At 47.3% G+C, this 13,255-nt stretch overlaps 1 protein-coding gene and 1 long non-coding RNA gene across 4 annotated transcripts in view; one reads left to right on the top strand and one right to left on the bottom strand.

Moving 5' to 3' along the window:
* Positions 1-1,907: 1,907 nt before the first annotated feature.
* Positions 1,908-13,255, bottom strand: part of LOC309612530 — a 52,464-nt gene continuing 41,116 nt past the window's right edge. The window contains exon 2 of the long non-coding RNA XR_014235253.1: positions 1,908-2,150. This is a non-coding gene — a long non-coding RNA (uncharacterized lncRNA). The remainder of the gene's footprint in view (positions 2,151-13,255) is intronic.
* Positions 11,194-13,255, top strand: part of LOC309612436 (uncharacterized protein) — a 111,090-nt gene continuing 109,028 nt past the window's right edge. For all 3 annotated transcript variants that reach the window (XR_014235127.1, XM_082358339.1, XM_082358340.1), the window contains exon 1: positions 11,194-13,253. Coding sequence is in view for 2 of the 3 variants with exons in the window: in XM_082358339.1 (XP_082214465.1) it covers positions 13,156-13,253 (98 nt within the window). In the remaining variant the exon portion in view is untranslated. The remainder of the gene's footprint in view (positions 13,254-13,255) is intronic.

Genomic DNA, 13,255 nt, shown 5'->3' with positions numbered 1-13,255 from the left:
GTTTTATAGATGGGGAAATTGAGGCGCAGAGAAGTCAGGTAATTTGCCCGCGGTTACACAACTAGCAGATGGCAGAGCTGGAATTTGAACCCAGGCAGCCTGGTTCCAAAGTCTATCCAACAAGTGGAGTCCACAGGGCTGCGTGGTTAGTGGGACAGGCAATAAAAAAACATTTTGGCTGAAACATTCTCAGTGGAGGACACAACACACAGGAGTAAATCTGCATTTAATAGGATCTCACTGGAGATTAATTTGTGATCGTAAATGCTTTCTGTTGTGCAGTTTGCTTTTTTCCCCAGAGAGGGAACAATCCACCTAGACTATTTTCATGTTTATGAACTGGCAGGTGGGCCAGGTTAAGGGCTTAGGAGCTGATGGGGAACGGAGTGAAGCTAAGTGGACTGGGCAGTGAACGAGGTGAGGTCAGCCTCCTTATCCAGCTCCCAGCCCCTCCATCCTACTGGGCACTCTCCTGACTATATTCTTCATGTGACTCCTGTCCTTGCCTCCAGGACACTGGATTCCCTCCCATTTCAGAAAGACTGAAAATCACCTCCCTTGTCCTCTAGAGAGAAGTGCCCTGATGGGCACTCTGAAGGCAGAGATGGTTAATTAAAATTTCCAGTAACTAGACAGTGGCTTCCTTAGTTCCCTGACGTGGGGTCAGCACTAATTCTTTAAAAAGAACACTGTAGAAACTCAGCAAATTCTGAATATAAGTTGGATGCTTGCCTGACTTGGGCCCAGACAAAGGGCCTGGTACCCACCTTCTCCTTGCCCCCTCCTTACTTCCTGAGAAGCTCAGCAAATACAGCGTTCCTTCATCCAAGCACAGGACCTGAGGGCGGACGGGAAGTGGGGTCCCTGAGGTGGGTTATTCCCTGCTCCAGAGGATGGAAGCTTTCTGGAGTGAATGCCTGTGGCTGGGTATATTCCTTGGTCAATCATCACCAAGTCTACAGTGGGAGGTTCTAACAGTGTGTGCTAAACGAGTGCTGGAAAGGAAGATCCTGGCACGGGCCACAGTGGTTGCAGAAGGCGGTCCGTGAAAGGAGGACTTGGATTCTGTGTGAGAGAAATGGCAGCCCCCAGGGAGGGAAAGGGCAGGAAAAAGATAGAGAACTCCTATTAGCTTGTTCTGGTGTGGCTAAGATTGTTAGGTGGTTGAAGAGATGATTCTGGAAAGGTCCACAGGGTCAGTGTGGCTGTGAGAGATACCGGCCATGTTTTCTAATCTGGAGTCAGGACACATGGTCTGATCCAAATGTGGCATTGGGACAGATGACTGAAAATGAGGGCTGTGCCAGGGGACCTGAGGCCCGTAGTCAGGTCCACTTACACAGGAATTATTCCTCTTGTGCCGTGTCCTCCAAAAATGTCTCAGCAAGAGGAGAGAGGGATCAGGAATGAGAGAGACAGGAGAAGCCATGCTCTCTGTGGTCCTAGAGTAGACATTGGCGGTTTCTGCCCACCCAGACTCCACCCAGACTGCCTTTGGAGAACACCTTCTCCCCCTTCACAGTTCTCTGGTCTGGGGGGGAGGGGATGGGTAGGCAGGTCCTGTGAAGCTCATCCCCACCCCTGCCACAGGGACGGGCTGAGACCCAGCCTGGCCAAGCAGCGCACTCCATCCACCTGCTACAACAAATGAGCAGGCAAATGAGACTTAGACCTGGGACTTTTGGTGGATCCTTTGGGGAAAGCAAAGCTCTCATTCAGTGGGGAACCTTAGCTCTATGGATCACGTCTGAGTGGAGAGTCCAGAAGCCAACACGTGGCCAAGCCTGCCAAGGGGGAAGCCGACTGAGAGATGGAGAGAAAGAGAGACTAAGTCCAGATGAGGTTCTATGAGTGCCTGCCTGGATTTTCTGATTGCTCAAGCCCACAAATTGCTTTTTTAAACTGTTTTTTTTTTTAATTAATTAATTTATTTATTTTATTTTTGGCTGTGTTGGGTCTTCGTTTCTGTGCGAGGGCTTTCTCTAGTTGCGGCGAGTGGGGGCCACTCTTCATCGCGGTGCGCGGGCCTCTCACTATCGCGGCCTCTCTTGTTGCGGAGCACAGGCTCCAGACGCACAGGCTCAGTAGTTGTGGCTCACGGGCCCAGTTGCTCCATGGCATGTGGGATCCTCCCAGACCAGGGCTCGAACCTGTGTCCCCTGCACCGGCAGGCAGACCCTCAACCGCTGTGCCACCAGGGAAGCCCCTAAACTTTTTTATTTAACCACTTTAAAATGAACAGATCGGTGGTGTTGAGGATGCTTGCAATGTGTGCGACCACCACCTGTGTCTAGTTTCACTTCCAACGCCCCAAATAAAACCCCATCCTCATTAAGCAGTTACTCCTCATTCCTCCTTCCCTCAACCCTAGCAAACACCAATCTACTTTCTGTTTCTGTGGATTTACCTACTCATCTAAATGGAATCATACTGGGAGTTCCCTGGCAGTCCAGTGGTTAGGACACGGCGTTTTCACTGCCATGGCCCCGGGTTCAGTCCCTGGTCAGGGAACTAAGATCCCGCAAGCCGCAACCTGTGCAGCATGGCAATAAAAAAAGGAATCACACTATGTGTGGCCTTCTGTGACTGGCTTCTTTCATTTGGAATAGTGTGTTTGAGGTTCATCCACATTATAGCTTGATTCAGTGCTTCATTCCTTTGTAAGGCTGAATAGTGTTCTGTTGTTTGGATGGACCACATTTTGTTTATCCATTCACCTGTTGAGGGACAGTTGGGCTGTTTCCACCTTTTGGCTGCTGTGAGTAGCTCCACTACAAACATTCAGGAACAAGTATTTGTTTGAACACCTGTTTTTAATTCTTTTGGGTATATGCCTAGGAGTGGAATTGCTGGGTCATATGGTATTCTATGTCTAACTTTTTGAGGAACGGCCAGACTCTGTCTCCACAGCAGCTGAACACAAATTCCTTTTTTATTGTCCTGCATGACTCAAGGAGACCAGCTGGATGCCAAGGCTGTGCCCTCACTGTCCCCAGGGCCTCCAGCAGGATGTTCCTCACGGGTTTGGAATTGTTCCTCGGCTGGTGACTGCAATGGTGCAATCCAACACCCAGGAATGATCACAGCTAAGGAGCCCCCTCCCATTGCCCCTAAGGCCCCTAAGGAGCCGTGTCTCAGAACAGCCTTCCTCTTCCGCTGCTGGGAGAAGCACATCTGGGCAATGTCCCTCAGTCCATCTGTCCATGCTTTCTGCCTGGGCAGCCTCCCCCAGAGCAGTGCTGAGAGGTGGCAAGCTGGTTTGGGCTGAATTTCAGGTTGGGTCAAGGCTATAGGATGGTCTATCTCTTCACAGACCCAGACCTTTGGGGCTGAGTTGGGCGAGATAACAGCTGCCCACCCATCATCATGGTGGGAATGCTGGCCTGGGTGACCGTGGAGAGAACTGAACCCAGGGTGTCAGAGGAGGTCATTGAGAGCACATGACTGCTAGCTGGACCCGGGCAGTCAGAGGCTCCTCACTCCCTCCTCTGTCCTTGGAATGTACATTCTGCCCACCGTTCCCACAGTGGGAACTTTTCCAAGGATGCAGCCTTGAGAGAACAATGTGCTATTGAGACTAACTGAACCCAGTTAAAGCCTCTTTATAAACTTTTAAGATTTTGGTGGGCAAGTGCAGAGATCTACTCGTCTTGTGTCTATTGCAAGACAAGCCTCGTGTGTAAGTTCCCTTGCTTATTAAACCTGCCACCCACCAATCTGGAGTGGTCTGCCTTTTTCTTCGGTTTCTCCTTGCCCCCAGTTTCGATTTCACCCAGAAAGCTCCCAAGTTCGTGAACCAACACAGAGCCTGGACACTGAGCTTTATCTGCCACCCGCCCACTATGTGACCTTAAGCAAGTCCTTTTCTCTCTCTGGGTCTCAGCCTCTCAAGTGTCAAATGAGCGGGGTCAATTAAATGATCACACTGACTGTCTTGGGTCTGGGTGACTCCCACCCCGCCTTGCTCCCAAGTTTTCTCTTTCTCTCTGAATCTTCATAAAAGTCTAGGATTATTATTGCTAGGCAGCTGGCCAAAGTCACAGCAATAATCCAGACCTCCTGTTCTGGTGCCTTGTCCCTGCCCTCTATGTGTGCGTATTGGTTTCCTGGAGGACATTTGTTCTTAGCGCCAGTGTTTTCCTGTGGCTGTTACTCTGCAAGCAGCAGTCCCCCTGCAGATGGTTGGTGAGGTGTGCTTCCCATAACTAACCCCTAGTGAGGTCGGAACTCCCTGGGGCTGCGAGAGAAGGCAGCTCCCTTCTTAAGTGCTGAGCCCAGAGAGGCCAAGTCCAACCTCATCAACAGTGGCTTCTTAAGTGCCCCTGCCCATTCTCTGAGCAGTGTCTGGGGTGTCTCTCTGTTTGTCTGTCTCTCTTCCACACATAGACAAACAGCTGTCACGGACCCTGCCCTGCACATACCAAGTCTCCACTTGAAAATGCCTCTCTCTAATATTATTCTAGTTAAATGTTCACTCTGTTTTACAGCATGGATAAGTGTACTTGGCACACCAAAAAAAAAAAAAAAAAAAAAAAAGCTATAATAGACTTAACTGTTTGTTTCTATTGCTATAATAATAGTAATATTATTATTATTGCCTAAATCTTATAAATCCAATAGATATGAATGACAGCTTCCTAATTGTAGTTGCAAGACTTTTCAACTACATGTTGAAAACTACATGCCTAAATATTTTTGAGTTTCCGTACAGGAAATCTAATGCTCTTAAACTGGTCTTTTAAATATGACAAGATAGAAGCCAGTGCTTGGGCACCCTCTCTCTCTATGGGAAGGGGGCCAGAGTGTGGTCTGAGGAATGTTCTGTTCATATCATGAACCCCTGATTTTTCAAGAGCCAATAAGTTGTTTGCTTGAAGGATGGGTTTCGTGTGATTCCCGAGGCTTCATTGCCCCATCCCTTGATGTCCTCTCAAGGAGTAGAGGTTACAGAGGCTGTAGATGGGGTAAGGGTCCTTGACCACAGGCAGCAGCAAGGGGCCTTGGTAATGAAGGGAGGGGGAAGGTGGGCAAGGCCTTGGTAGAGATGACCAGCACTGGGGCTTCTGCTCAATGCTGCGGATGTTGGCAATGGGATGCAGGTGATGGGTGAGGACTGGGGTTGGCCGGGGGGTGGGGGGTGACTAAATGACCCTTAGGCTGTTCCCCACCCTGAGATCCCAGGCTCTGTGAGAAAAGCTCTCTAGAACTGCAGCCCTTGAGGATTTTGTGCCATGTGGCTTCCTCCTGCTCTGGGAGGTGCTCTCAGGCTCCTGTCTCTCAAGCCATCTGCATCTCCCCAGGCAGGGCAGGCGATGTACTCTTCCCCACAGCAGGCAGCCCAGGACAGGCACACACTGTTTAAAAATGGACTCGCTCTTGATTGATTCATTGACTGTGGGTAGCAGTGCCAGGAGTGGACATGTGAGCTGCAGACCCCTTATCCTTATCCCTCTGGTCCATGGCCCTCTGCCACACATCAGAGCGGGATAGAGGCACGAGAGGGTGAGGCTGTGTGTGTGTGGTGATGGTGGGGGGATGTTTGGGGACGTCCGTCCATCCATCAATCCAGTCAGATCAGTTCAGGCTCCTCCCTGGGCCCCTCCCTGCTCTCTGTCCCTCAGGCCATGGATAATACAGACTGGCAGGGCCAGTTGCATCTGTACTAAGGGGAAAGGGCTGGCAGAGCCCATCAGCCCCTTTCTTCTCATTTCTCCAGCGAGCCAGGGGTCTCTGCCCACTGGAGAGCCCTCCAATCATGCCAACCAGGAGTCTGTGTCGCCATTTTGCCTGGGTGAAATAGACAGCTTCCTATGTGGTATGAATTAAGACGTGGAAAAGCCTCCAGTGCCGCCTGAAATACATTTCTCTTTTGTGCCTGATCTCCTATCATTAGCAGTTCTCACCTTTGAGTTTTAATGGTTTAACTATTTATGGAAAGGGGAGAATGTTATACTTGAAGACCCCTCTCTTCTGCATTGTATTTCTCCTGTGAGAGAAGGGCCCTGGGGTGACACAAATCCCACTCCCCCACCAGGTCTGGAGCAGGCTGGGGGTGGAGGATCCTCAAGTCAGGTGGGTGTGTAGAAGACCAATGGTCTTAACTTCCCTATTTTACTGTGAGTGTCACAGCAGTGTCCGAAGGAGCGGACAGGCAGGGGCAAGGGGGAGGCTTGATGTGAGTGGCTGTTGAATTGAATTTCAATTCAACTCAGTCTGGCTGGCTTACTGAATCAATGTTGGGAAAACACAGCGCTCTCCTGGGAGGAGAGGTGTTTGGTATAAATAGAAGGTATTATCATTGTGAGGCAACTGGGGGATGTCACGTCGCTCAGTGCAGCTCAAGGCAGCTGTGAGAACCCCCGCTGTGGGCTGCAGGGCTGCCAGCCACCTGCTCTCATTTGCTTGTCCATAGAGAAAGGGCCCTTCCTCCATTCGGAGCTCACCCTCAGGGTGACCTCAGCAAATCCAGAGCCCTCTCTGAGCCCTTTGCCCCTTCTCTGCTGGGCACATTGAGCCACCTCCATTCTCAGGGGGCATTTGATGGGGTCCTAACCATGCCCATGAACGGACGATAACAAGGGATTATCACTCTCCACTCAAACTCTGAGCAAGCGTCGTGCCTTTCCCCACACATCACCGTGCTCTTTATTTCTCTTATTTTTTTTAATCCTCAGGATTCTCTCTATTTTATTTAATTTTTAAATTTTTATATTTTTGGCCGCACTGCGCGGCACATGGGATCTTATTTCCCCAGCCAGGGAACCAACCAGCACCCACTGCAGCAGAAGCGCGGAGTCCTAACCATTGGACAGCCAGGGAATTCCCGTGCTCTTTTTTTTTTAATTAATTAATTTTATTTTTGGCTGCGTTGGGTCTTCATTGCTGGGCTTTCCCTAGCTGCGGCGAGCAGGGGCTACTCTTCGTTGCGGAGCACAGGTTCTAGGTGCACAGGCTTCAGTAGTTGTGGCTTGCGGGTTCTAGAGCACAGGCTCAGTAGTTGTGACACACGGGCTTAGTTGCTCCGTGGCACGTGGGGTGTTCCTGGGCCAGGGCTCGAACCCGTGTCCCCTGCATTGGCAGGCGGATTCTTAACCACTGTGCCACCAGGGAAGCCCCCCTGCTCTTTATTTTTAAGCAGTTTTATTGAGATATAATCTACACACCATACAACTCACCCATTTAAGTGTATAATTCAGTGATTTTAGTTTATTCACAGATAGATAAGCCATCACCACAATTTTAGAACATATTCATCACCCCAAAAAGAAACCCTGTACCCCTTAACTATCGCCCCCCATCACCCTGTCAACACCCCAAGCAGCAACTCTCCTTCCTATCTCTATAGATTTGCCTAACCTGGACATTTCATATAAATGGAGTCATATAATAGGTGGTATTTTGTAACTGGCTTCTTTTACCTAGCATAATGTTTTCAAGGTTCATCCATGTTGTGGTATGTGGTTCCTTTTTATGGCCAAATAATATTTCATTGTATGGATATATTATCTTTTGTTTATTAATTCATCAGTTGTTGGACATTTGGGTTGTTTCTACCTTTTGGCTACTAAGTACATTTTTTGTGTGTGGATATATGTTTTCATTTCTCTTGAGAATATACCTAGAAGTGGAATTGTTAGATCATGTGGTACCTCTGTGTTTAATCATTTGAGGAAACCCACCTCGTTCTTAACAACAATTGTAAAGCAATTAATTGATTAGTTGGGGCCCTAGGCAATCATTCAACAAATACTTATTTAGCTCTTTCCATATTCCAAGCACTCTTCTGAAAGTTGGGGAAACAGCAGTATGAATAGAGGTCAGCCAGCTATGTAGCTTTACTGCTGTAAGGACTTTGGCTTTTATTTTAAATAGAATGCAAAGAACTTAAAGGTTTGTTTTTTCCCCCAAAAGGTTTATTGAAGTATAATTTACAAACACTAAACTGCACACATATGAAGTGTACAATTTCATGAGGTCTAACATGTGTATATGTCCATGAAACTATCAACACAAGACTGAACATTATCCCCCAAAGTTACCTTGTGCCCCTTTATAATTTCTCCCTCCTGCCCCTCTCTCCCCACCTACTCCCAGGCTACCACTGATCAAACTACAAATTAGCTGCATTTTCTAGAATGAAACAGCTTGTGCTCTTTTAGTGTGACTTCTTTCACTTGGCACAATTATTTTGAGGTTTATCTATATCGTTGCTTATATTAGTAGTTCATTCCTTTTTATTGCTGAGTAGTAGTCCATTATATGAATATAAAACAATTTGTTTCTCCATTCCCCAGTTAATGGACATTTGGGGTGTTTCCAGTTTGGAGCTATTACAAGTAAGCTGCTATGAACATTTGTGTACAAATCTTTGAATGGGCATATGCTTTGGTTTCTCCAGAGTAAATATCTACGAGTGGAATATTTAACTTACAAGAAACTAGCAAACCATTTTCTAAGTTGATTATAGCATTTTACATTCCCACCAGCAGTGTATGAGAGTTCCAGTTGCTCCACATCTTTTCAAACATTTGGTAGGGTCAGTCTTTTTAATTTTAGCCATTCCAATAGGTGTGTGCTGGTATCTCATTGTGATTTTGACTTGCATTTCAAAATGACTAGTGTTGTTGAGCATCTTTTCATGTATTTGCCATCTGTATCCTCTTTGGAGAAGTGTCTGTTCAGATTTTTTGCCAAATTTTAAAAAATGGGTTGCTTATACTCTTATTATTGAATTTTGAGAGTTCATTATCTATACTGGATACAAGTCTTTATCAGATATACGATTCGCAAATATTTTCTCCCAACCTGTAGCTTATCTTTTCATTCTCTTAGCAGTATCTTTCAAATAGCAGAAATTCTTAATTTTTTTTTAAAATAAATTTATTTATTTTTGGCTGCTTTGCGTCTTCATTGCTGCGTGTAGTCTTTCTCTAGTTGTGGCGAGTGGGGGCTACTCTTTGTTGTGGTGCACGGGCTTCTCATTATGGTAGCTTCTCTTGTTGCTGAGCACGGGCTCTAGGCCCATGGTCTTCAGTAGTTGTGGCTCGCGGGCTCTAGAGCACAGGCTCAGTAGTTGGGGCACACGGGCTTAGTTGCTCCGCGGCACGTGGGATCTTCCCTGACCAGGGCTCGAACCCGTGTTCCCTGCATTGGCAGGCAGATTTTTAACCACTGCGCCACCAGGGAAGCCCAGAAATTCTTAATTTTGGTGAAGTCCAATGCATCAGTTTCTTTCTTTTTTGGTTCATACTTTTAGTGTTACATCAAGAAAACTTTGCCTAACCCAAGGCCACAAAGGTTTTCTCCCATTTTCTTTTACAAGTTTTATAATTGGAGGCTTTACCTTTAAGTCTATGATTCATTTTGAATTAGTCTTTGTATATGGTGAGAGGTATGAAGTTCATTCCTTTGCATTTGGCTCTCCAGTTGTTCCAGCACCATTTGTTGAAAAGACTTTTCTTTCTCCTCTGTATTACCTTTGCACCTTTGCTGAAAAAACACTTGTCCTTTATACCTGGGTCTATTTCTGGACTTTCTATTCTGTGCCATGGATCTATTTGTCTATCTTTATGTTCCTCCAGCTTTATTCTTCTTTTTCAAAGTGGTTTTGGTTATTCCATGTAAATTTTAGAACCAGGTTGTTGATTCTACAGAAGAGCCTTTTAGGATTTTGATTGGGATTTCATTGACTTTAGGGAACAATTTGGGGAGAATTGACATCTTGACAATACTAAGTCTTATGAGCTGTGAGCACATTTGTTCATATCTTTGATTGCTGTCAACAATGTTTTGTAGTATTCAGTGTCCAGGTTTCTGCAGGGTAACTGTTTAACTGTGTTCCCACATATCTTAAAATGGCTTGGTCACCTACTAGGTGAGCTCCAGGTCTGTAGCAATAGACCTGGGGCCACTTGCTGGGAATATGGAGGTGGTTATGAACATATGGTATCGGCAACTGCCCACTTTCCCTGCCAGGGAGTGCCATATGGCTGCCACTTGGGGATTGACAAGCCTTTCTGGCTACCATCTTGCAGAACTGCAAGACCAACCCAAGTGCCTTGGAGCTTCATGCCCAACCCAAACCTGGCACCCAAACCCACAGAAGCAGGATTGAGCCTCTCTTGAAGAAAGCCAGCTCCTTCCTCACCCTCAGCTTTGTGTGTATCCTTCCTGACTTGGGCTCATCATCTCGGATCTGCATATGTCCCTTGAATCATTTTCTTGGACACTACTACTGTCTAAGTTTTTCAAGGAGAACACCCACAGATGAGAAATAGGCAGATTGGTGCTATTGATGCCAGAAGCCAAGAAGTAGTGGTGTCAGGTGAGTCTGGAGCCCAGAAGAACTTCTGTGGATTCTTCCACTGGGCGTTTCTAAGATTGGTCAGTTCCCTCGCTCATGCCCCATCCATTTAACCTCGTACTAAGTTAAAGCCAGGCTGGTCTCCTTGCTCATCTCCAAATTATTTCTGCGTGGGGTGGGATAGATGTATCCTCTTATGTCACTGTAGTCATCATACTGCTTGAGCATCATACTGCTCAGATGCTCAAGAACTATCCATGACTCCTCAGTGCCTTCAGAATAAGGTCCAAACTTCCTGGCCTAGTATTCAAGGAAGCCCAACATCTGGTCTTTCTCCACATGCCCCAAATACTTTGTTCCAGTCACACTAGTCTTCTCACTGGCCTCAGATGCTCCCATCTATAAGCCTTTGCTTATTTATGCCCTGTCCTTCCCCTCCCCACTTACCTGTCCAAATCTCAAGTGGATTGATTCAAATCCCATTTTTCTATGAAATGCTACTAACAATTCCAGGTTTAATTAGGGGTTTTATTTTACAACTTGCTTTCACTTTGAGTAGTTTTATTTAAAATACTTAATTATTAACTAATAATAATTAATAAGAGCTTCCATTTAATGAGAGCCCTGGTATCTATGCCAGACACCACACACACGTCACACACACTTTTTTACATTTTTTGCTTGGTTTATAAATGTTTGTTTTCTTATAAAAATTTTTTCTGGCTTCCCTGGTGGCGCAGTGGTTAAGAATCTGCCTGCCAATGCAGGTGACACAGATTCGAACCCTGGTCTGGGAAGATCCCACATGCCGCGGAGCAACTAAGCTCGTGCGCCACAACTACTGAGCCTGTGCTCTAGAGCCCGTGTGCCACAACTACTGAAGCCCGCGTGCCTAGAGCCTGTGCTCTGCAACAAGAGAAGCCACCGCGTTGAGAAGCCTGCGCACTGCAACGCAGAGTAGCCCCCGCTCGCCGCAGCTAGAGAAAGCCCGAGCATAGCAGCAAAAACCCAACGCAGCCAAAAATAAATAAATAGATTTAAAAAACAAATTTTTTTTTTCAAACTCACACATCAGAAGTCTGGACTCCCAACAACCCTAGTTACAGATGGTGACATGGAGATTGAGAGAGCCTAAGTAACTTGCCCAAGTTCCACAGCAAGTGAGGGTTGTGGGTGAGATTGGAGCCCCGGCCTGTGTCCTTTCTACTCTTGCGCACAGACTCCTATAGCCCTGGAGGACTGGCAGGCCTGAGAGCCTCATGTTACAGAGGAAGGGGATTGAAGGCCAAGAGTTTTTTCCCTTCAAGCCATGCAGGAAATCAGTGGGGCCTTCCATATTTTAAAAAATTGTGATGAAGTACACATAACATAAAATTTACTATTTTAACCATTTGACAGTGGGTAATTCAGTGGCATTGAGTACACTTCCAAAGTTGTGCAGCCCACATCACCCTTTAGTTCCAACACATTTCATCACCCTGAAGGAAATCCCGTACCTGTTGAACAGTTACTCTCTCTTACCTCCTGCCCCCAGCCCTTCGTAACTGCTAATCTGCTTTCTGTCTATTTTGAACATTATATAAAAGTGGAATCATATGATTTGCAGCCTTTCACACCTAGCTTCCTGTTGCTGGGCCCTTTCCTTTAAATGCTGCCATTTGAGACATATTATCTGTGTTGTAGTTTAAAATCATGTGTCGAACAGTTGTATCAAAATGGTATGAGCCCTGACTGGTGGTACACAGCCTGGAGCCCAGGTTTTCTGATCCCGAGTGGCCAGGAAGATGCACACCCCTGCCTGCCCTAGTGCTTTGAGTCTGGCCCACAGCCTCTCACTTCCTCTAATTCAGGAAGCCCCGCCTTCTTGCTTTTCTCCCAGACCCCACTCCCACCGCAAACACACAGCACCTGCCACAGAGCTGGGCTGCCTGAGCACACCCAGTGCTAGCTGAGCTGCCTGCAGCTAGCAGAGCGTCTGACCTCGTCTGGCACAAAGGGCCCAGCAGGCGCGGCCAGGGACTGCCTCCACGACCCCAGTCATGGTCTCTGCTCAGTCTTCTGAGGTCAAGCCATCAGCATTAAGCGTGAGTACCTTCCCCCATGCCCTGTCCTTGTACCCTCTCCGAGGTTGTCAGCCCTGGACTGGGGTGTGCCCTGTGTGTGCAGCTGAAAGCAGCACTCGCCAGCAGCTTGGATTTTCCTCCTCCTCGCTTGTGATTCCTCAACACGCACACGACAAGCACCAACGACAGAGGCGAAGACTGATTAATTCCAAGTCTGGGGCTGGCGCTGGTACAGACATGGCTAGATACACAAGTAAATGACCGCCGAGGTCTTCTACTGACTCAGCACTTGGAGGAGCAGGTGATAAACGCTGGGGCCTTCTGGAGAGCTCTGCCTGCCCAGGCATGATCTTCTCTTTCAGCTTTCCTACCTGGAAAACAATTCCCAGCCACTCTTACCAATATATCTGCTCACTAAGCCAGATGACATTTTGTTACAAGGGATTTTCTGCTCTCAAGGGACCTCCCTCATCAAGTCCAGTTTCCTGTCCCTACCTCTGGCACCTGAATCCCACAGTAGAGGGTCTTTGGGATGGAGTAGAGTCTCTAACAGAGACTCTTTTTACTGCTCCTGGTCTTTACTGCTGCTGGTCTCTGATAGAGGCGGTGCCTGCCCCCGGCTGGCTGCGAGAGTGGTGAGATGTAATCTCCATTTACAAATAAAAACATCGTACTTGATAGGCTGACACAGCTTCCACCCAAGTCTGCCAGCTTCCTCTTCAACCAGATTGCCCTCCCTAAGCCCTTCCTACATAGACATTCCAGAGCCACCTCCAACCCTCGGTATGAATGAGTTTATTCGGCCTTTCCCTGGGAGGGAGACAGAGATCACAGGCCTGTTCTAGTTGCTGGGTTTCTGCATCTCCGGCTCTGGGTGCGGGTATGAGGT

This window comes from Balaenoptera borealis (assembly GCF_965194805.1).
Source record: "Balaenoptera borealis genome assembly, chromosome: 15".
NCBI lineage: Eukaryota > Metazoa > Chordata > Mammalia > Artiodactyla > Balaenopteridae > Balaenoptera > Balaenoptera borealis.
Note: the sequence above shows the minus strand (reverse complement) of the source record. Positions and strands in the feature narration are given on the sequence as shown.